This window comes from Petaurus breviceps, unplaced genomic scaffold, assembly GCF_028583685.1.
Source record: "Petaurus breviceps papuanus isolate PSGF00001 unplaced genomic scaffold, PetGlider_PUasm1.0 175, whole genome shotgun sequence".
NCBI lineage: Eukaryota > Metazoa > Chordata > Mammalia > Diprotodontia > Petauridae > Petaurus > Petaurus breviceps.
This window is the reverse complement of record NW_027185764.1, coordinates 11,438,940-11,463,970: the sequence shown is the minus strand read 5'-3', so window position 1 is coordinate 11,463,970 and position 25,031 is coordinate 11,438,940. Positions and strand designations below refer to the sequence as shown.

At 38.1% G+C, this 25,031-nt stretch overlaps 1 protein-coding gene across 1 annotated transcript in view; it reads left to right on the top strand.

Moving 5' to 3' along the window:
- SDK1 (sidekick cell adhesion molecule 1) overlaps positions 1 to 25,031 on the top strand; it is a 1,154,843-nt gene that overhangs the window by 1,118,134 nt on the left and 11,678 nt on the right. Inside the window, exons 44-47 of the mRNA XM_069084769.1 lie at positions 3,286 to 3,450; positions 11,496 to 11,633; positions 14,124 to 14,244; positions 17,348 to 17,477. Of these exons, the coding sequence (XP_068940870.1) occupies positions 3,286 to 3,450; positions 11,496 to 11,633; positions 14,124 to 14,244; positions 17,348 to 17,477 (554 nt within the window). The remainder of the gene's footprint in view (positions 1 to 3,285; positions 3,451 to 11,495; positions 11,634 to 14,123; positions 14,245 to 17,347; positions 17,478 to 25,031) is intronic.

Here is a 25,031-nt window from a genome sequence, read left to right as displayed (position 1 = left end):
ATCTATCTATCTATCTATCTATCTATCTATCTATCTATCTATCTATCTATCCATGTGTCTGTGTATGTATATTTATATGTATATATAAGCACATATGTATATAATTAGTAATTACTCATGATTTGAAGTAGATATTTTAGTATAGAAATTTTGCTCAATATAAGTTTTATTAAAGAATTTTTTCTATTTAAATTTTAGTTGATTAATTTTATATTTAAAATTAGAAGTCATAAGTCTAGTAAATATTTTTAAAATATATATACACATATGTGTTGTGTATATATGTATATTTATGTAATCCATATATATATATATTTTATATAAAAAAGAGATACCTTGGATACAGTATACAGTATACAGTTTTACAGCATACTATGACTCTTAGAGGAGCAGTAAGGTAGTATGGTGGATAAAGTTCTGGAAGTTTGCAGTCAGGAAGAATCATTTTTCTGAGTTCAAATCCAGCTTCAGACACTTATTTGCTATGTGACCTTGGACAAGTCATTTAATACTTTTTGCTTATTTTTGCCTCAGTTTCCTCCTCTGTTAAATTAGCTGGAGAAGGAAATGGCAAACCACTCTAGTATCTTTAACAAGAAAACCCCAAGTGGGTCACAAAAAGTTGGACACAATTGAAACAACCCAACAATAATATCTTTCTTAGAGATTTCAATATGCAGAATGTCCCAAAAGTCTTAGTGAAGTTTTAGATTTTAATATTTTAAGCTATTAAATAGATTTTTTCCAAACATTTATTATCGTAAACAGATAAAGCTTTAAACTTTACTAAGACTTTTAAAACACCCTGTATGTTATCATTCAAATTTGACTTTGAAGAAAGCCTGATGCTAAAATAAGAAACCTTACTCATAATCGAATCATGGGAAGTCAGAGTTGGAAAGGACATTAGACATCATTTGGTCTACACTCATTTTGCAAACATTTAGTATGTATATATTCAAATTTGGACATATATACTTCTCCATTTACATGTTGTATCCTTCCTTTTGACATTCCCTTCTCACACATTTCTTTAAAAAATTATCAGGGCAGCTAGGTGGCTCAGTGAATAAAACACTGGCACTGGAGTTAGGGAGAACCTGAATTCAAATCCAGCCTTAGACACTTAACACTTACTAGTTTTATGAACTTGGGCAAGTCACTTAACCCCGATTGCCCTGCCTTCCCCCTCTGAAAAGCAAAAAAACAAAACAAAAGAAGAATTTCCTTAGACAATACAAACTTGGTATACTGACCTAGTTCAGAAAAGTATATAATATTTAAGTACAGTGATAGAATTTATCACTGTTTTGTGGAGGTCTAGCAGGATTAATGGAGTATCAGGATATTAAACTTCAGTCTAGGCAAAAAAGAAAAATAGTGATGGCCTATATAGTATTTGTTGAGGAATAGACCCACTTCTCTAGCCTATCATAGCACCTAAATTTCTACCATCAGAGAGACATTTGTTTGTGTCTCCAGAAGAAGGCTATTGAATTGCCTTTTGAAAAGTAAAATATTTATTAAAATAAATTTATTTATTTTTAGTTTTCAGCATTCACTTACATAAGATTTTGAGTTCCAAATTTTCTCCCCATATCTCCTCTCCCCACACCCCGAGATGGCATGCAATTTGATATAGGCTCTACATATAATTCATTTAAAATCTATTTTTACATTAGTTATGTTGTAAAGAAGAATTAGAACCAATGGGAGAAACCACAAGAAAGAAGAAACAAAAATTAAAAAAAAAGAGAGATGGCACTAATATGTTTCAATATGCATTCAGACTCCATAGTTATTTTTCTGAATGTTGATGATATTTCCATCATGAGTCTTTTGGAGTTGTCTTAGATCCTTGCATTACTAAGAAGAAATAAGTCTATTAAAGTTAGTCATCATGCAATGTTACTGTGTACAATGTTTTCTTGGTTCTGATTATTTCACTCAACATCAGTTCATATAAGTCTTTCTAGGTTTTTCTGAAGTCTGCCTTCTCATCATTTCTTATAGCACAATAGTACTCCATTAATTCAAATCCCATAACTTGTTCAGCCATTCCCCAACTGATGGGCATCCCCTCAATTTCCAATTCTTTGCCACCACAAAAAAGAGCTGCTATAAATATTTTTGTACATGTGGCTCCTTTTCCCATTTGTATGATATCTTTGGGATGCAGGCCTAGAAGTGATATTGCTGAGTCAAAGGGTATGCACATTTTTATAGCCCTTTGCGCATATTTCCAAATTACTCTCCAGAATGTTTGAATCAATTCACAACTCCACCAACAATACATTAGTCTTCCAATTTTCCCACATCTTCTCCAGTATTTATCATTTTCCCGTTTTGTCATGTTAGTCAATTTCATAGTTGTGATGTGGTACCTCAAAGTTGTTTTGATTTGCATTTCTCTGATCAATAGTAATTTAGAGCATTTTGAAAAGTACAATGTTGAGAGATCAAGGATCATGAGGGAGAGGGAGACAAAGAAATATGTTTGATCAAATGGGTCAAGTTTAGGAAGTTCTGAATCTGGATAATTGGGCACTTTAGGGAAAAGAGGAATCAGGTGAAATGCCATAGTGTGAGAGACTTGCATACCCAGGGGGTGGTTTGAGGACAAAATTCCTAATACAATGTCTACCCTTCATAAAAACTTAACTCTGATGCTTCATTTTGGCATCTGAAGGTGATCCTGAGTTTCTAAGTTCTGTGCCAAGGGAGGGCATGCTTTTTGAGATTCTACTTTCCTGGAAAGATTTTGAGTGCAATCTCAGTGGCAGATTGAATCTACTGTCCAAAGACCAGTCTAAGTAAAAGTGGGCTCACCATTGGTTGGCTGGCATTTGTTGATGAATATCTTAGCCATAGAATCCCCATGAAGTATTGGAGTATTGATATGATGTCTGTTTGGTGTGAGATTTAAGAATTGGTTACAAAGGAAAAAGGGAGTCAAGGGAGCAGACATTTATTAAGCATTTATACAGAGCCTACTATGCCCTAGGCACTGCGATAAGTAATTTACTAGTATTATCTCATCTGGTTTTATAAGGTTCCCCTATTGTTCTTCCTCATGCCCCAAGTCCCAAAACATGTCATTGGTCCAGATGAAGAATGAAAAGATCATCCATTCTTGAATAATTATGTATTACCATTAGCACAAGCAGCAATCTTCACTGATGCCAGAAATGGCAACCATTTACAATGGAATAATTCCATTGGGTTGGAGGTTTGAGGGGAAGAAGAAGAATAACTATTAAGTTCTTTTTCTTATTTCCTTTCCAGATGAAGGACTATGGGATATGTTTGTGAAGGACATCCCCAGAAGTGCTACATCCTACACTGTCAGCTTGGACAAGCTCCGGCAGGGGGTGACCTATGAATTCCGAGTGGTAGCAGTGAATGATTTTGGTTATGGAGAACCTAGCAGTCCTTCTGTAGCTATATCAGGTAATGGGGTTAAGGGGAGAAGATAATCAGTTCAGTTTGGGATATGTTGAATTGGAGGCACTAGTGAGGTCTAGATGATGTTCAGTGAGTAGTTAGAAATGTGGAAGGCAGGATTTAATTTCAGGGTAGAGACTAATACTGAGGGAAATTGTGTATATACATATATATATATATGTGTGTGTGTGTGTGTATGCAAATATACGTGCACATATGTGTATGTACAATAAACACATACATGTGCATATATGCATATATAGACCTATGTAGGTATTTTTGTGTATATAAATATGAAGAAAAAGAAAGAATTGTAAAGGAAATTTGGAAGTTTTCAGAAATACAAAGGAGGTCAGAAATTGATTTGGAGGAAGATTTGGGGAGGAGAAAGAGAAGGATTCAAATTGAAAGGAAAGGGCTAGAGCTGAAGAAGGAAAATAACTTGATGAGGAGGGAAGACAGGTAGAGAAGGGCTTGAGCTCCAAGAGGCAATGAACCCAAGGAGGAAGAGGAGAATTAGCAGAGAAGATGGAAGTTGGTAAGACAAGCCAGACTTGTGAGTATAAAAAATCAAAGGTTAATAAGACAAGGGAAAGAAAGTCAAATATGGCTCTCAAGATGCTAATGATGTAAAAGGATACTAACAAGATGAAAAGGAGAGTGACCGCTCTGGAGCAGATGCCCAATAGCTTTTTGTCAGTACTTTTCTACAGTGGCAACTGCTATCAAGAACAGCAAAGGACTGAGGCACAGAGGTAAATTTGACCTCACTGAGTTGAGAGTTGTGATTACGATATGGCCATGGAAGGATAGATTTTATTGAATAAAAATGGTTTAAGTTGAGAAACAGTGTGTATCTGTGTGTGTGTGTGTGTGTGTGTGTGTGTACCAGGAAGGGAGAAAGCAAAGTAAAATCTTACTTCAAAGAGACACATCATGTGAGCAAATTCAAGAACAAGAGGACAAAAGCATGGTGAAGAGCAGTTGGGTGAAGATATTATTGTCATTGGAGTATACAGGAGAACACCTGAACAGAAAGGGCGAATAAATGAGTAGTTTGTCACACAGATCATGAGCTTGGCACAAAGCTGTGATGTAGGAGAGAAACAGGACTTCAATTATCTGGAGTCTTCTGGAATTCTTTCTGCCCAAAGCAGAAGGGTGATGAATTATTTGCTTACTTTAATTATTTCATCCTTTAAAAAGGGGGAGGAGCCAGTAAGAGAAACTTCTTAGATAAAATTCAAAGGTGGAGGAACTGTTAAAGAGGATATAGTTGCTAGGATGGATATAATGGGGATTTGGGGGGAGGAAATATCTCTTCACCTAAAAGTTTGGGATAAAGAAGAGAAAAATCCAAACATAAATGCCCATGTTTTAAGAAATAACATTTCAGAAGGTTCAGAAAAAGGTCAGGGAGAACCAACTGTACTAAAATCCGAAAGCAGAAATTGACACAGGCGGCGTGGAATTGAACAATTCCAATGAGAGTAAAGACTTGGCGTTGTGTGAAGCAATTGATGTGAATCTTCCCATTGGAGTTCCACGATGAGGGAAATCCCCAACCAACTTAGATTTGTTTTCTTAATAATCTTCTATTTTCCCCCCAGTTACATGTAAAGACAATTTTTAATGTTTATTTAAAAATAATTGAGTTGGAAATTTTCTCTCTTCCTCCCTCATCTTCCCCCTTCCTGAGACATTAAACAATTTGAGATAGGTTATACATGTTCAACCATGCAGGACATATTACCATATTGCCAACTTAGATGTTTTAAAAGATATGTACAGAGGATAAAAATAAGGTCAAGTAATGGAAGGAGTAGAAAGGTGTTGCAAGGTAATAATATGATCAGCGTGCTAATGCTCTGAGCCTGTTGGAGAAAATCTAAGGGCAATAAAAAAGATTTTTTTAACTATATTTCAAAAATGATTAAGGGGTAAGACAGCTTCTTTGGTTGAACAGAATGAAAATGGACCTAGGTCAGAACTTTACAACACTTAATTTGCTTCTGTTTCTTTGTCAAGGAGAATGAGTTTTGGATTGGAGAAGACAGAATGAGAATGGATAATAGAGCACTGAGACCCAGAGAGGAAGGGAGTTAGTAAAAGAGTGCCCAGCTCTCTTTGTTGTATTGAAGTTACTAGGCTCAGGTGAACTACACCTGAGGTTACTGAAAGCATTGTAGGTGAGATAGCTTTCAGTAATCTTTGAAAAATAATGAATTTAGAACTCAGATTCTTATAAAAATAAATATTGAAAACAAAAAAAATAATTTAAGAAAAAAAATCATGGAAGATGAAAAAACCTGGAGAAGAGTAAATATCTTGATTTTCAAAAAAAAAGAGAGAATGAGTCTGAGTGATAGATCAATGAATTTGCCTTTAATTCCTCACAAAATTCTAAAAAATATTATTGTTAAAGGGAATGGATAATGAATATTTGGAAGAGGAAGAATTGGTAAAAAATAACTAAAATGACTTTATAAAGAACATGCCAGATTTTTCTTTTGGAAGGTGTTACAATACTTGTAGATCAGGAGAATACGATAGATAGAGGTACCTACATGTTAGCAAAATTTTGGCAATCTTTCATACTGTTTATTACGAATGAGATGGAGAGATGTGGATTAGATAGTAGAGCAGTGAAGTGGATTTGGAGTGGGTTAAATGGTTGGATCCAAAGAGTAATTAATTATTCATGGTTTGATGCCAATTGGGGAGGGGTCCCCTAAGCAGAGTGCTCCAAATGCCTATACTTGGCCCCATGCTATAAGCCATTTTAGCAATTACTTGGGTAAAGTCATTGATAGCACACTAATCAAATTTGCAGACGACACCGACTTGGAGGGTTTCTTGGGAAACTTGGAGATATAGCCTCCAGCACCTTAGATTATAGAATCAAGATCCAAATAGATTTTGACAGGCTAAAACATTGGACTGAATTAGATTTAAAAAATCAACTTCATAAGTACAGTATAAGATGACAGAGATGTGACTGGAGAGTAGTTTTTCTGAAAAATAAGTGGAGTGGACTACAAGTTCAATATAAGTCAGGATTATCATATAACAGCCAAAACTCTTAATATGATTTCTAGATATATTCAGAGTGAGCCAGTGTCCAGGACTAGGGATATGAGAGAGCACAACTCTGATGGCTGGTCACGTTGTTCGAGTACAAAACATAGGCTTGCCAAAGACTATTTTATGGAGAACTCACATAGGGCAAGCACTCACATGGTGGTCAGAAGAAGTGATCCAAGGACACTCTCAAGGTCTCTTTCAAGAACTTTGGAATTGATTGTGTGACATGGGAGACACTGGCACTGGACTGCTCAGCATGGTGTGCCCACATCAGAGAAGGTGCTGTGCTCTATGAGCAAAGCACAATTGAGACAGCTCAGAGGAAACACAGGATGCACAAATCTGGTGAATCCACCCCAAATGTTCACAAGGACTATTTGTGCCTGCCCTATGGTGAAGCATTCTGAGCTTTTATGGATCTGATCAGTCACAGCTGGGCACATTGAAACTTGCCTCTAGCGTAGTGATGTCATTTTGGTCCTCTCTGAGAACGAAGGACAACAACCAACCAGCTTTGGTCAAAGTACATTGCTGGTTTTGTCTTCATTTCTGGGTACCAGATAGTAGGATGGCCACTGACAAGTATTGATTTGGCATCTGGAGGAAGATGACCAGGATGATGAAGGACCTATAGGTCATGTCATATAGAAGGATTGGTTGAAGGAATGAGCAAGGATTAGCCTTTGGGAGAGAAGATTAGAGCAAACATAAAGCTGCCTTCAAAAATTTGAAGGGCTATCCCCTGGAAGATTCATCTTACTATAATTGTCCTCTATAGAGAATGAGGAAGAATGGCTAGAGGCAGATTTCAACTTGATTTGAGAAGCTCCTTCTAACTAGAATTTTTATAAAGGACAGTGGGCCATTGCTGGGACTGAGTGAATTTCTCCTCTCTGGAAGCCTTCAAACAAAGTTTGGGTGACAGATCACTCATTAGGCATGTTGTACAGGGGATTTTTTTGTTAGTCTAGAGATTGGACTCAATCATCTGTAAAGTCTCCTGACTCCTAGATTCTGTGATTTATTAATTGAGAGAACAGTTTCAGTAGAGTTAGGGGAAAGGGTTGTCAGAAGCCAAATTGTAAAGAGTCAATGGGTGCTGAGACATTGGAAGCAGGAAGTGTAGAAGAATCTTTCTAGGCATCTTCTAGGGAGAAGAGAGAAAGATCTTGAAGTGATGGCTGGGCTGAATGTAAGTATTTATGGAAGAAGAGACATGAGCATATTCATTTATCCATTCTGTTTCCCCTACTAATTTATAAGCTTCTTGAGGGCAGGCAGAGTGTTCAATTTGTACTTTATAAACCAAAATAACTGCAAAGCCAAAGATTCAATGGGTGCTCAGTGAAATGTATTTGGGATGACTTTAAGTATAAGCAAGGAATTGATGTATTCATTCTCCCATGAAAACACTTCTTCTTTTTTACTGAACATGTGTTAATGGAATGATTTTTAATATTTGTGGTGTATGTTTGTATTTCCCCCTTTACTGTTAATTCTAAGCACATGTGGTTGCTTTAAATTAGTCCCTTGCTCTCTAGGTCATCTAAGAACATGACTCACTTACTTTTCTAGTTCATGGAGGAATGTTACTTAAATGCTTTCCTGAAATCCCATTGGGTCCAAAACACAAGTTTTAAATCACCAGCTGGAGTGTGCTCATTTTATTATGTCCTTTAGGAAAGTAAATGGATCTGTATCTGACAGCATTTTTCCCATACCCAGGCAGCTCAGAATTAGGTGATGTTGTGTCCTACTGAGATATTTCTAATAGAACCACTCAGACCTTTTCTTACCATTACAAAGCCTGTCTCTGCTACTTCTGGGCAATAGGTCTTGGATTTGTTTGGACTTGTTAGGTAGAGTGTTTAATATGAAGCATGAAGGCCTGTTTATATCTTCTGGAATCAAAATCCTGTCATCTCCTGAGAAACCCTGTGGTGCCACATTATCTGAAGCAAATTCACCCCACTTATTCCTGGAGTGAGCACATTTTCTACTTTTCCAGTGAAACATTTCTCTCAAAGACAGATGTGGGGTTTATTTTGTAAGCATTCTTGGAACTCCATCTTGAGCCTATGCATTGTATCAATAGGTGAGATTCCTGATCAATTCCAAGCTTCCAAGGTACCCCAAACATAATTCAGCATAGCATGAGTGGGAGACACTGATCAAGAACATGGGGTGGCCCCCTCTGGGATACCTCTGTGAGGAAATTCTTGCCATTTCTCATATCAGTTAAGATCATTGCCCTCCTTTGAATTTTTTTCAAGTTATGATTCTCATAAATAAGATATATCTTGATGGAAAAAAGTTATTTATATGTATGTTCTTATGTATGTATATGTAGGGATGTATAAGAGTATATTATATATGTGTGCATATATATATATATATACATGAGCCCAGCTAAGTAGTTTCAAATTGCCATACACACACATACACACACACAGATATATATAAAATACACATATTTTACATCTCCAACCCATGACAAGGATGTGACCATTAAAGTCAATGAGTCAATAATGGATTGGGGTAGGGGGCAGGGAAATGAGGAAATATTCCTGAGGTTGGATGTTGATTAGATTTAATAAATAGAGAAGAGGGAAGTGTATTTATGTGTATACTATAGATGTTTATATATATACATATGTGTACATGTGCAGATATATTTATACATATATTTAAACACGTACATACAAACATACATACATACACAATGTACTTATGTGGGACAGCTAGGTGGCACAGTGGATAGAGCACTAAGCTTGGAATCTGGGAGACTCATCTTCATAAGTTCAAATTCTTCCTTAGACACTTACTAGCTCTGTGATCCTGGGCAAGTCACTTAATTTTGTTTGCCTCAGTTTCCTCATCTGTAAAATGATCTGGAGAAGGAAATTATAAACCACTCTAATATCTTTGCCAAGAAAACTTCCCAATGGGGTCATGAAAAGTCACACCTGGCTGAAACAACCAAACAATATAACGTACATATCTCTGTGTGTATGTGTGTGTATGCATGTGTATATATGACACACACACAAGTAAAATCAGTTTAAAAAGATGCCAAATCGTACCGTGGAAAAGTGATTTGGAGTCAGAGGACATGATCAAAAGACCTGGGTTCAAATCCTTTTGAGATTTTGACACATCCTCCCTGTGTGACCTTGGGTTAGCTTAGGTCACCACTCAATATGGCTGTTTCCTCATTTGTGAAATGAAGGGCTTGGACTAGATAGACTCAGGGGGTCCTTCCAGCCCTAAGTCTGTGATCTTGTGATCCTAAGGGCAGTGAGCCAAGACAGTGCCGCCATGAAAGGGGAAAAGAAAAGAGGCTATTGTCGGGCAGCCTGCCCTAGTGCCCCTGATGTACATACAGCTTTCTTAGTGGCACTTTCTTCTCCATCCCTACTGCCTGAAGCTATAGAGTCCCGAGAGCAGAAGTGAGCCCAGATAAGTAGTTTCAAATTACCATAACTATAAGGTGCTTCTAGGTGAGTAAGGTCAAACCTAACACTTGACCATAGTCCCCTGTGAGAAACTAAAGATTGGGAATGGACAAGAAGGTAAAAAAGCTGAAGTTACAATGCTACTCTGGCCCAGGAATCCCAGGCACACAGCCCTATCTAATTTCTCTTTTAGTTCTCTGATAAATATGAAATGAGCCTATTTCTTTTTTTTTTTTTTCTGAATTTAACAAACACCAAATAAAGTGAGCATTTCCATATGTATCAGAAAAGGAGATACTTGTATATGAAGCTGTGAAACCACGAATCTCTTATGTAGAATTTATTTTGTTTTTAAGAACATAATAAATTAATTAAGTCTTCAAGTTGTTCTGCTTGTCTGAAATTTCTCCTGACCCTCCTTAAGTTGTCTTCTCTCTCTCCCTTTTTGGGGGAACCCTATCTCTATCTTCTTCTCCCTCTTCCCTCCTCCTACACATATATTTTTAATATTCAGCAGAATAGTGTATAGTATAGGACTGTTGGTAAGAGAATGCCATTATCCTTTTAAAGTGTGCTTGAATACACGACAAAGCAGATGGCTAAGACTTCTGGCCCACTAATCCTCAGATTTGGCATGAATTCCCCTAGATGAAAAAAATGACACCATGAGGGCAGCAATGAATTGACTCTTAATGTGGCTTTAGTCCCAACATGTGTTGTCTTTAGCAAAATGTAGATTTCTCAAGCTGTTCCAAATTCCCCCTAAAATGCTCTGCACAATCTCACCTTCTTGCCTCTGTTTAAACTGTCTACCTTTCCTGAAATGACCCCAGTCCCACTTCTCTGCTTAATAAGTCAGCATTTACTGAGGACTTATTATGCAGAAGACACTTTCTTGTCCTTGCTTCAAGGCCTAACTTATGTCCTGTAATGTCTCTGAAGCCTTTCCTGGCTTGATACTGTGAAGTACTAGATTGGGGTTCTAAGGAGCACCTGGCTTTGACTCTTACCTTGGCCATTTACTAGCTGAGTTGCTTTGGAGAAGTCACTTCTCTGTGTCTCAATTTCCTCATCTACAAAATGAGGAGATTGGACTAGATAACCTGTATGTTCATTTCTCTCTCTGAACTTGTTCACCTATAATTCTTTTACCTCGACCTGCAAGGGATCCTTGCTTTCTCTGAGCTCCTTTAGTACTTAAACTGTTTGCACATCACTTGGGCACATCACTTAACTGGCCTTGTGTTGTGTATCTTGGCTGTGTGTTCTTCAATTAGATTGTAAGCTCTGAGGGCAGAGATCATATTTTAATATCCCGAGTGCCTAGCACAGGATAGATGCCCAATAAGTGTTTGTTAGTGATCTTGACAATTTTTAAAATGCCACAGAGATGCTTTTTTCTTTACTGAAATTAAAAGGAACTGGCTGTTTAAAAACATACTTCTTTTGGAGGCTTATGTGAATACCATTAGGGATTTTTCTCATCATTGCTTATCTTTTTTTTTTCTTTAGCCCAATCAGAAACTCCTTTCTATGAGGAGTGGTGGTTTCTTCTGGTGATGGCGCTTTCGAGTCTGATACTCATTCTGCTTGTCGTGTTTGCCTTGGTCTTGCATGGACAGAATAAGAAGTATAGAAACTGCAACACAGGTAAGAGTTTGGGTTTCATTTCTCCCATTTTCATGCCCTGGCCAGATGCTCTTAAGTTGAAGAGTTGAGATGTCATGGTTTCTTTCTCCATATTTTGGGCCATACCACAGATTTTGCTATTCTGCCTATTTGTAGGTGAGGGGAAAAAAACCTCACAAAAGACCAAACAGATGTATTTTTTAAGGCATTGTAAAGTAATGGGAAAGATACTGTCTTCTTTCAGATGGCTTGGTTCTAGTCCCAGCCTTATCACTAAATGGCCAAGTGATCTTTAGCAAGTCCCTTATCCTTTCTGAGATTCAGTTTCCTCATCTGTAAAATGAAGCTGATTATATCTCTCAAAGCATTGTTTTGCAGGCCAAACAAAATATGTAAAAGGACTGTGAAAAAGCAGAAAGTTTTCTACAAAGAAGTATTATTAAATATAACACAAATTATCGTTCTCATGGCTAGCATTTTTATGGAACTTTTCGATCTTCACCATGACCCTGGAAGGTAGATATTATTACTCCCACTTTACAGATACGGTAGATAGAGGTTTAGTGACTTGCCCAGGGTCCCACACTTAATTGTATAAGGCTGGATATGAACTCAAGTCTCTTTTGATCCTAGACCCAGTGTGCTATTTACTGAGTAGATAAATAGATATGTGTGTGTGTATATAAACATGCTTTTAGATTGTGAAAGTTATGCAAAAAATTTGATCAAGGTTTGCACCTCATCATATACATGTTTGCCTTCATTCTAAATCCAAAGTCTTCAAAAGTGGTTAGAAAAATTTGTCATGCATGGTCAATTCTTCCACCACACATACACACAAAAATCAATATGTCAAAATCTTTGCATAACAAGAGGATTTACAAGCTCTAGCTAAAGGTCTGCTTATTTCAGGTGATGTTCTGTACATTATTCTAGCAGGGCAAGAAACTGGGGCTAGTCCCTAGGCATCTATTGTAATAGGATTTGACCAGAACTATCAAAAATAGTTGAAACAGAACCCTTTCCAAAGCTAGCTCTATAGTTTGGAGCTTTCAAATTCCTCTTGCCTTTTGATCTTAGAAATGTTGAGTCCCAGTAAGGTTCACTTGCCCATATGTAATAGAGCCACTTTAACTCTTAACCTCCTGGAGCCTGGTCATGCTGATATATCATGCTGCACATAGACTTTTACCACTAACTATTCCTCAAGGTAGTAGGGCTTCCAGTCCTAAAGGGTTAATAAAATACAAGGCACTGTAAAAAGCTTGCCATTTCCATTTGTGAAGTTAAGCAATTCATTCCCCAAAGAAAGGATTTATTTTTTTCTATATAAATTCACTTCTAACAAGTGTTAGTAAATCAGATTTTATTCCCGTGGGATTTAAAATGTATGAATGGCATGGCATTTTACTGAGCTAATGCTATTACAGAACCCTATGCCTGGCGCATAGAAAATGTCCCCCTTTTCACTCTTCCTCTCCATCTGGAAAACAGACATGAAAAGACCGACACGACCTGCAGCTTCTGATATTCAGACTCGCCCTGGAGTATTAATGTAACATCATAATTGAAGCTTAGGAAAAATGTTTGTCTACCCGAGTGTCTACCATTTCTGCCTGAGAGACAAGCAGCATTGAAGCCCTTGGGTTTCTGGCATCATCCAAAACCTCTTCTGTCTTGTCCTCCCTCTGTCCAATTCCTGGTATACAGTCCCTTCTTATTGTCTTTTTCCCTACTGATTCCTTCTTCCATCAGAATTGTTTACTGTCGCCTCACCTTATCCTTTCCTTTGCTGTCCCCTCCCCATTTCTGTTTGTTAGCTTTTCCCATTTTCTTTCTTCCACTGGAGACTCTATTGCTTTTTCTCCCCTACCACTATCTCTCATTGTTCTGTCTCACTCTCTCATCCCCATAGCCTTCACATGATGATACTCATAGGTAGCCTTTAGCAGATGTAGAAATAGAAATGGGCCTCTAGAAGAAGAAACAGAGATTACAAACTGTTACACTAGTCAAGCCAATCTATTCATTATGGTCGCCCTCCATAAGCCAAAAACATCACTACGTCCATGCCTTTGCTCATACTGCTCCCTCAGCCCTCACTCCTTTGTTCCAATGTATTTCCTGCTATTCTTCAAAGTCCACTTCCTCCCTTCAGGGCAGTCAGTCTCTTTTGATCTATACAGCTTAAAGTGAGCTCTTCTTCCCTCTCAGTTTCTAAAGTCATTATTGTCTGCTCCATTCATTTGTTCTGCTGTTTTGGAGTAACCTTCTATTATTAATTAACATTTAATATGTGTGTGTGTGTTCAACTAAATTGTAAGCTACATGAGGGCAATGTCTTTGTCTCATTCATCATCACTGTTCCCAGCACAAGACTAGACACACAATTGAGGTTCTGTTAGTACTTATGGATCGATCTGGTCTGTTGGTTCTACTCAGTAGATAGGTACTTGTTAATGAACAAAACCAAGCAGGTCTTTTTATTGTCCACATGCTTATTTTCTACAGGAAAAAGCATTTCCAATATGGAGGAATCAGTTACGCTGGATAATGGAGGATTTGCTGCCCTGGAGCTAAACAGTCGCCATCTCAATGTCAAGAGCGCCTTCTCCAAGAAGAATGGCACCAGGTATAGCATTCTAACTCTGACCACTTCTTGCCACTCAATATTCTATGATTTGGCCCCCTGACAGGTGTAGCAGCAAGTACCCTGGCATACCCAGGAGGGCTGCTAGCACAGGTCCTTTGATCTGCTTTTCTAAAGGAAAGTGACTCAAAAAGGGTTAACAATCTTACTGTAATCAAACACACACACACACACACACACACACATATAAATTCACTTAGTTCAGGGGAGAAAGTCAGCATCCCAAACTTCAGAAAATACAAAAAGAAATTACAAGCAGACAAAAAATACAGAGAAAAATAACATAATTCAATAGACCAACAGACAGGGCTTCCAACTGTCTGACCATTACATATACATATAGTTAGTTATCAGAGAGTGAAGCACCAACATCTGGGTTTTCAAAAGTGGGGGGCTCAATGGCTACCCAGAGTCTCATCTGGCCAAATCATATAACTCTTTCCATGAGCAAGCTCCAAAGCAAAACCTCACCCTAGGGTATATATAGCCTTCTCCAGGGTCAGAGGATATCACAACCTTCCTGACCCACTGCCTTATTACAAAGTAACGAGGTATGGGCCTTCCTAAAAAACAAGCCTGCCCTAAGCAAGCTTCTTTTGTTGGGCTACAAGTAAAGCCCATTAAAGGGCAGGGAAGATCTTCAAATTCCCTCACCATTACAACAGGGGCCCTCATTTGGTGAATTTGAATAAATGGTATGTTAGAGTAAATGAATGAATGAGTGAAGAAAGCATTTATTAAGTGCTTACTATGTGCAATGTGCTGTGCTAAGTGCTGGGGATAAAAAGAATATTAGAAGACATTTTTGGCCTCATATATGATGTATAACTTCAAATGAGACATGATGCAATGTCACTGTAGTCAGTTAAATTGGCAGATTTCATAACATGAAGTTATGAAGTTCATAGGGAGACAGAAATAAATAGGGTCACATAACAGTCCACAGGGAGCAGCAAGGGTCATATGTTTAAATTCGTAGTTCTCTGTTATCCCTTTTACAGTTGACTTGGACAAACGTAAGTCAATCAACAATAAGAATTTTTGAATCACCTACTGTGCATTATCACTGGGGATACAAAGACAAAAAAATATTCACAGTTCCTGCCTTCAAGATGCTTATACTCTATCAGGGGAGATGATGTCTTTTATGAATAATTACATTTAAACTAAGAGGCAGACATAGAAGCTGTCAACTGAACTTATCTACATGTTTCCTCTTTATTGAAAACGTATCTCATGTCTTTCTCTTTGATATTCTCTGTGAAACTGAGTTTAGGCCAGGACTGGCCTCCATTTCAGAGTTGGGAGAACTAATTATCTGCAGCTCCCATTTACTTGGCTTAAGGGCAAAAGACCCAGGAGAAAGTCAGCTCTTTTCTCTCTCCACCCCAGCTTTCTTGTGAAACTGTACTCTTCTGTACTGTGCTATTGAGGCTACTTCCTAGCATTTGTTAGTAACTAAATTGAGCATTGAAACATGGCTCTTAAGGCTTGTGGTTCTGCTGAATTTCTGGTTCTCCATACAATTACAATCCTTTGGCAGTTATAGACTAGCATCATTTACTGGCACTTTACAATATGTGTCTAGTTGATTTATTTCTCTCTGCATTTATTGCATTTGAATATTTTATGATTTATTTGTGAGCTAGCCATCAATTCAACTTCTTAGACTGAAAAGATTGGACCCGAATGGTTAGATGACAGATTCATTCTCAAAAAAATAAAATAAAATAAGTGACCGTTGGTATGAAAATCGAAGTCTTTTATTTTGGGGGTGACTTTTTACCTAGACAAATTGACAGTTCTTCTAAGAACCAGAGTCTCTGGGTATTCCAGACAGTTGCCTGGGCATAGAAGGTCAAAAGGTCTATCCTTCCAGTTCCTGTTCTTTCTATAGGAACCTTTAAAAATAAACATATTCCTGGCCAATGATATCTACATATGATTTCCTGTAAGTGTCCCTTTGGAGAAAGAAAGGTAGCCTACATTTTTCTAAACAGTACAATGAAAATGCATGTCTATTCCTTAGCCAAAAACTATCTATCCTAGAAGAAAGCAAGAAAAATAGGATATAATTGCTATTCTGACTAGTTGAAGCTAGGTGGTAAGACAATAATTGTGTTTTTCCCACCAAATCCTGGGAAACAGTAGTCACTTAATAAATACTTGTTGATAGATTGATTCTACCATGGTACTGAGAAAGTAAGTTAACATGTATATATTAAGTGCTTACTATGCTTTAGGCACTGTGCTAAGGTAAAAACAGTACCTGTCTTCACATGCTAATGAGAAAAGACAACATGTAAATGAGTATATATATACATGATATAAAAGTTATACAAAGTAAGAAATACAAAAAAAAGGTAGGTAATCTCAGCAGTCCCTTTCCTTTGTAACTACATAACCTAGTCCAGGCAGCTACGGGATAAATGCCTCAGAAGCTGCCTCGCCTCCACCCAGAACCACTCAGTGTCTTGGTGTCAAACAGCCAAAATCCTAATTACCACAATTCCAGGGCTAATCACATTGAGTTAAGTATCAAGCCTTTGCAAATGGAAGATGATGGGGGTCCCATCACCTTGATGTTGTCTCTTGCTGCCTAATTAAACCGCAACAGGGTCTCTCAAAGTGCCACTTGCACTGCTGACTCCTGATTCAAATTAATCAGGGCATACTTTATGGAAAGAGAGGGCCATTTCTCACTGAAAGACTAACTTTGTGGCTTACAGAGTAAGTTTGATGGGCCTTTTCCAAGTGGCCTCAGTACCTGTCATATGTAACAAAAGCCCCAAATTTAGAGGTGCTCAATGTTTATTCAGCATCAGGGATTAGGAAGATGTTAAATTGACCCTCGAGAAAGAAACTAAAGGTAACTAAGTGGATTTGTTGGCCTGTGGTGGAAGGTTGGAGATCAGAGTCCAAGTCTGCACAAGAGTGCCCCCTTCTTCAGTATATGCCTGATGAGGATCAGTATGTTCCGGTATGCTCATTGGGAAAATCAGGATGAAAGTCGTTTTATGTTCAGTGCTGCCCTTCATACGACGTCATTTGTTACAGGCCCCTTCCCCTCTCTTCATATTCCTAGATCCCCTCCTCGACCAAGTCCTGGCGGTCTACACTATTCCGATGAGGACATCTGCAACAAGTATAATGGAGCAGTGCTTACGGAGAGTGCCAATCTGAAGGAGAAATCTGTGGATGCGTCTGAATCTGAGGTGAGTCCGTGTCTATAGCAGCGGCGCCATTTTTGTTAAAGAAGCTGAGCGACCTCTGAATGAAAGTATACATGGAAAGATGCCTTGTATATTTGAAGTAGTCGATGCTTTTTGGAAACAAGCTTTTACCTGAGCCTTATGTTAATTCCATGAGTCAGTTGCCAGGCTCATACTTGACCTGGAAGCTTGGTGGACCTTCTAGAGCTTGAATCTGCTGATACCACTTTTCAGAAGATAATGTTCATTCCATGCTACAATGAATTATTCAATACTGAACAAAGGAAAGATACTTAAACATCTAGCATGAGGCGAATTTTGGTTACCACCATTCCTTGGTCTCATAAGAGTCTCAACCCTAACAACCCTAAACCTGCTGTTCTTATCTTGATGCATAGGTTATTAACCTTTAGCCCCAGGAAATGTACAGTATTTCCATTCTGTATTCCCTTGCCTCCTGTAGATCTTGCCTACCCTGTTTCCTATTTCCATAAAAGACCTTCTATATCTCCTTTCCCATATGGTAACAAGGATCTTTCCCTGGGTTTCATCTCACCCTGCACTGATTGCATCCAAACTCAAGAATCTAAAATCTAGGTTAGCACAGAATAATGGAAAGGTCATTGGGTTTGTAGCTCAAAGACAGTTTCAAGTTCCAGCTCTACTGGTTTCCTTCAAGTTACAACTAAAATTCTTCCTTCTTTGAGGAGAATTTCCTGATAACCCTTAATGTTAGTTCCTTCCCTTGCTGATTATCTTCATTTTATCCTAACTATAGTTTGTTTCTACATTCCATAACTTGAACAGAAATAGCACAGTTAATGGACAGCTCTTTATTAGTTATCAACCCTGTGAGTAGAATCTGAGACACTGTGAGAGGGTATAAAAATTCAAGTCAACAAGCCATTTATTGAAGTCAACAAACTCTGTATTAAGCACTGGGGATACAAAGAAATGAAAAAAACAAAACAAAACATCCCTATCCCTCAAGGAGCTTATAATCTGATGGATGAAATAGCATGAAATCAATTTTGCACAAACAAGATAGACAGAAAAACATTGGAAACTAAGAAGAATTAGGAAAGGCTTCTTACAGAAGAGAGGATTTTATCTATGTCTCAAAGAAAGTTATGGATTCCAAGAAACAGAGGTGAAGATAGAGTAAAAGTACACAGATCCTGGAGTTGTCTTAGTCAAGGAACAGAAAAGAGATCAGTACCTTTGGATGTTAGAGCATGTGGAGCATGTATGTGTGTGTGTGTGTATGATATATATACCTTATATCAAGGTATAAGAAGATTGGAAATGTAAGAAGGGGTCAACTTGTAATGGCCTTTAAAATCCAAACAGAAGATTATATATATGATCCTAGAGATAATGGGGAGCTTATTGATTAAGAGGGTGATATAAAAAAGGTCAGGTCAGACCTAAACTTTAAGAAGATTATTTTGATAGCTGAGTAGACTAGAGTAGCTTGTAGACTAGAGTGAGAAAAGTCTTGAGTAAGGGAGATCAACCAGACATTTTTGCAGAGTCTTAGAATGAGGCAGAGGACCTGTACCATGGTGGTGACAGTGTTGCAAGAGATGAAGGTATGTATACAAGGGATACTGCAAAGTTCGAATCAGCAGAACTTGCAAACAGATTAAAATGGAGGGTAGGACTAAATGAGAGTGAGGATTCACAGATGATACCTAGGTTATAGGCTGAATCACTAAGAGGATAGTGGTACCCTTGACAGTAATAAGAAAGTAAAAAAAGGGCAGGGTTTGGAGAGAAAGATAATTAGTTCAGTCCCAGATGTATTGAGTTTAAGATGTCCATGCAACATCCAGTTTGCGATGTCCAATAGATATTTGGAGATACAAGACATGAGATAAGAAGAAAAGTTAGGGATGGATTAATAGGTCTATAAATCATCTGCATAGTAGATATTATAATTGAATCTATGGGAACTGATGAGCTCATCAAGTAAAATAGTATAGAGGGAGAAGAAAAGAAGGCCCAGCACTGCGTCTTGAAAGATATGCATGAGGGGTGGCCAGGTGGCTCAGCGAGTAAGAGCACCGGCTCCAGTGTCGGGATGACCTGGGGATCAAATCCGGGCTCAGATACTCAGCACCACACCCAGAAATAACTGGCCGTCTAACCTTGAGCAAGTTACTTAACCCTGATTGCTTTAAAAAAAAAAAAAAAGAAAGAAAGGTATGATTAGTAGGTGTGACCTGGATGAAGATCCAGCAAGGAAAATGAGGAGTGGTCAGTCAGGTAGGAGTAAAATCAGGAGAGAGAGCAGTGTCACAAAAACCTAGAAAAAAGAAAATATCAAAGTGAAAAGGGTGGAACAGTGTTGAAAGCTTTAGAGAGGTTAAGAAGGATGAAGACTGAGAAAAGGTCGTTGCATTTGGCGATTGAAAGATCATCGGTAACTTTGGAGAGAGCAGTTTCAGTTGAAGGTCCCTGCCTTGAAGGACCTTATAGCATAATTGGGAAGAACAAACACACATGAATTGATATAAGAACCTTTGTTCCTATAGTTATCCCATAGAATTGCTTTCTCTCTACTCCCATCTGTGCTTTTCAAAGGTATACCCACCTTTCAAAGCCTCAATGCTAGCCCCTCTAATAAAAAGCCTTCCTTGATCTCCAACCCTCCTAATCCCACGGTGAACTCTTCATCTTCTGAAATTCTATAGCATTTTGTTTATGTTACTCTCATGATACTTATCACATGCTGCTTTGCATTCATTCATGATTCATTCATTTCATCAAGCACTTATTATGGGCCTACTATGTGCAAGGCACAGTTCTAGGCCACAGGGATACAAAGAGGAAAAGGAAAGCCCCTCCCCTCAAAGAGTCTCCCAAATGCCCCCCAAAAGTATTAGCAGTTTTGAGCTACTAAAGCTTAAAACTATACTAAGATTTTAGGGACACCCTGGATTGGTGTATTCTCATAAATTCATAGTGTTAGCAATGGAAAGGGGCCTTTCTTAGTGATACCATACTTAAACGATATGTTTCTTGAAGGAAGAAAATATGTTCTTTATATATTTTTTTAATCTCTTATACTGCCTAGCACAATGTGGTAACAAATATTTGTTGAATGAATGAAATCTAAAATGAATGCAGAATTTCTTACTTAATAGAAGAAGGATGATGTAGTGGGGAAAAAAAAACCTTGACTTTAGAATCAAAAGACTAAGATTCAAAACTGGCTCTACCACTTACCACCTTTATGACCTCAGGTCACCAGTCATCCTCCCTGGGTCTTGGTTTCCTGGTTTGAAAGACAGATGGGTTGGATGAGGTGATTGCTAAGATACTGTCCACTTCTAAATCTCATTAATATGTAATAATAATTCACATGCCTATGGCAATCTCCAGTTATTGGAAAAAATCACTATACATAATCTCTTTTGATCCTCAGAGTATGCCTATTTTGCAAATGAAGGAACTCATAAAATTAAGACTACTATGGTTAGCAGGTCAGCATGTTCAAAGTTTTTCTCAATCAGCTGACAGGCTGGAAGACAACTTCTACAAAACTACTCCAAGATCTATGGTATCTTGGTCTTTTTCTAACTCAGCCAAGAATAAAGGGGCAACAGAATGTTTCGTATAGAAATTGGGACATCTTATAGTTGTTGATGCAAGGGCAAGGAGAGGAATTTAATCATAACCCAAGGATCACTTGAGTTTAGCTGGATTTGAGATTTGGGGAACATCTTCCTGAACATAGAAAAGGAGCAACTTGTGCTTATGGAAGGGAGAGAAACTGGAATATGTTATCTCTTACTTCAAATGTCATGGAGTACAACTTTTAAAGCAGAAGGGGTTAAGCTAAGTTGACTTCTACAGATCCAGTGGTGAAGAGAAACTAAGCATCTTGCCCAAAGCCATGCCAGTTGTCAGAAGAAGGACTTAAAAATCAAGTATTTAAGCTTCAGATCTTTCCACTAGGACACAAAACACACACAAAACAAACAAACAAACAAAAAACTCAACCCAGAGTGAGTCCAAGTTCATCAGAGAAGGTTTCTTGGAGGAGATTGCTATATGGAAATCCAATGCCACACCTCTATGTCTTCCTGAAAAAAATTCAATCTTACCATGGTTTGCACACACAAAAAAACTTCTTAGACCTCTGACTCCAGATTTTGAAGTCCCAACTAAAATCTCACCTTCTACTGGAAGCCTTTCTCAACCCCTCTTAATTTCAGTGCCTTCCTTCTGTTGATTATTTCCTATTTCTAGCTTACTTTATATAAATTTGTTTGCACGTTGTCTCCTCCTTTAGATTGTAAGCTCTTTGAGGACAGGGATTGTCTTTTGCCTGTTTTTGTATCCCTGTTGCTTAGTGTGGTCTCTAGAACATAGTAGTCACTTCATAAATGTTTGTCGAATGATCGATTGACTGAACCTTAGGTTCATTGTTAGGACTGGACTGTAAAAGAACCTAATTAACTAATATACATCTAGGTGGAGCAGTGGATAGGTCACTGGACTTGGACTCAGGAAGACTCATCTTTATGAGTTTACTGACTGTGTGACCCTGGGCAAGTCATTTAACCTTCTTTGCCTCAGTTTCCTTATCTGTAAAATAAGCTAGAGAAGGAAATGGTGAACTCCAGTATCTTTGCCAAGAAAACCTCAAATGTGGTCATGAAGAGTTGGACACAAATGAACAACAAATGACTGAGTAAATGTCTCCTACTTTTAGATGATCACTACAGGATCACTCCCTATTTCTTTCTCCACCCTGTCCCTAATGATATAAGGTGGCGAGCTTGGCATTTTTCCTGTCTTCACTCCTTCTCCTGTTGACATCTAAAGCAAAACAGTGTACACATAGCCACTCTGGGAGTACCCTTTAACTGGGTAGCTATAAACTCTGTGTCTTAGAGACTTTCTCCACATACTATTTCTAGAGATGGGCTGGCAAGTGAGTGCTATAATGCCAGCAGCAGGTTCTTTCAATACTTCTTAACCTCCTCTACCCTGTAGGAAACTGGATCTTCCTTTGACATCTCTGGTGCTTCTTTCCCCCACATGTATATGTCCAAGAAGCAGAACCAATATTTGCCAATAAGCTCACTTTTTTGTATATAATTTATCTTTTCAACATGTTTATTTTTTTTGTGCAGGACATTCCATGGGGAGCTTTGTTGATTGATTAGAAGCTATAATGCATCTGCATTGTGTCAGACAACCATGTTTAATAAGTAGTTCAAAGAAACAACTTTGTACTCCCCATTCTTTAGTATTCTTCCCTAAAGAATTTTTTTTCCCAAGTTTGATATGATGAACCTTTGTTAGTCAACATAATCAAAGCAAAAATCAGGGGAAGCTTCCAGTGAACATTTTTCCTCAGGTATCACTGACCTAGAAGACAGGTACCCAGTATGACATAGTCTCAGGATGTTCCACCCCCTAACACTCATACTCTAAAGCAATATTTAGTCTTACAATAACTCTACCTTTGCACTTTCCTAAATCCAGGGTTGATTGAACCCCAGGGTTTAGTTCAATGACTTCTTTGAACAGGATGTTTATCCAGGTTAGTTGGGACAGTACATGATATTCCAAAACCACCACCTTTTGATTTTTCTCCCAGTTCTATTTGCAAAAGACAAGAGTTCACTGTTTATTGGCATGGAAGAGTTGTGTTAGAACTTTAGTTAGTCCTGCAGGAGGGACCAATGCCATGCTTGTGTCTCAAACTAAGGATTGTCAAGCAGAATCCTACAGAACCTTTGCTCTGCTTCTCTAGGAAGAAAACAGGGAAGCAAACATCGCAGCTGGCTGAGCCAAAGACAGCCCAAGGCTAAAGATGAAAAGAGTTTTCACCCACAACATTTCTGTACCTAAAGCTAGATTTTGGACTCTCTGGTACCATGGTATTGGCCCTCTTTAGTTACCCTGAGCAAAATTACTCCTTTGTGTTATTTTCTGTCTTTTGTTACCTCCTCTTTTTGGTAACCCCAACACTGTGATAAATAAGATTTCCCTTCTGTTTGACACTGTGGTGTTTGTGGCCATAAACTGGGGTAGGGGCTGGAAGAAAGGAAGGAAGAATAAATGTTTATTAAGTGCCTACTACGTGTCAGATATTATGCTAAGCACTTTCGAAATATTTTATCATTTGATCCTCACAACAACCTTGGGGGTAGGTTCTATTAGTATACCCATTTTACAGTTGAGGAAACAGAGACAGGCAGAGGTTAAGTAACTTGCTCAGCATTACACAGCTAGTAAGTGTCTGAGACCAGATTTGAATTCAGGCCTTTCTGACTCCAGGCCTAGCGATCAACTCACTGTACTACCTAGATGCTTAGGGGTGAGTAGGTGATGGGAATAAGACAAATTAATCTTGCTTTGCAAGTTAATGGATTTTGAACTGTGTCTCTTTAAAAACATTCCATCTAATGGGATTCTTTCAGTGTTATTTTTGTATAATTATAATAATATAACATGTAATGATAACATAATAGTATAATTATTTAACGTTCATTATTTCAGAATGATCTAGTGGGACCTCTTTCTGCATATGAGAGGCGTTTCAGTATTTGAGTTATTCTAAGTTTTATGGGCACTGTGCGGTTTCCTGTGTGGATAAGATGTGCCACATCTTCTTTTCTCTTGAGTTCTTTGATATGTAATCCTGCTACATCTAGACTTTGATGTTGACATGTTTGGGGAACTTCTAGACAGGAAGTGTTAATGGGCTCCCAACAGGGGTATCAGTGGGGACGCTGGCTTTTTGATCATCTTAGAAGTGCCACTTGAGATACTGTGAAGTTCAGTTAGAGTTTTGACCATTTCTGTTTTGTAATCTCCTTAGGTCTTTCATCTATACTGTTTCTGCTTCTTATCTTCCTTTTGTTTATATCCTCACAGTGCTTAGGAAAGGACATACTCTGTTTTCTCCAAACTTTTCTTTTTAAGTTTTCTTGAAGAGCAATTATATATTTCGTTGCATAAAGTTTAGGAGGAAAGGAATCCAGGCCAGTTACAGTCAGGCTGTTTTCAAAAGCTTGGAGGCTTCCACTGGTAATGACCTTTCCTGTGTTCTCTTTCGGTCTCTGGTTGATCTCAGTATATATATATATATATATAATGGAGCAGTGATTTCCTGTTTTAACCTTCAATTCTAAAATGTTATAAATAGGAAAAAGACATTGAAATGTAGAGAAATTCCTCCCAACAGAACTGAGATTTTCTAAGTGGGTTCCATGTCCCACAATGCTCTCCTCAGCAAGAAGAAACAGAAGTGTTGTATGTGGGATTGTACACTTGTTGTCTCTGTTACTGTGAGGAGTTCGGACTTAGTGGATTTTTTTTTTTTGGTCAGGAGCTTTGAGCTTCAGGGGCCAAAGCCCATCAGCTGTCTACACTGAGTCACTAACCTACCTAAAGAGAGACAAAGCAGACCACATTGAAAACAGAGGTCAAAGCTCCTATGATGATCGGCAATGGAATTTGACTTAATTCCATTACATTTCCAATGGAGCCAAGATAGAGAGGTTTAGGAAAAAGGAGGAGATGGAAAGGGGA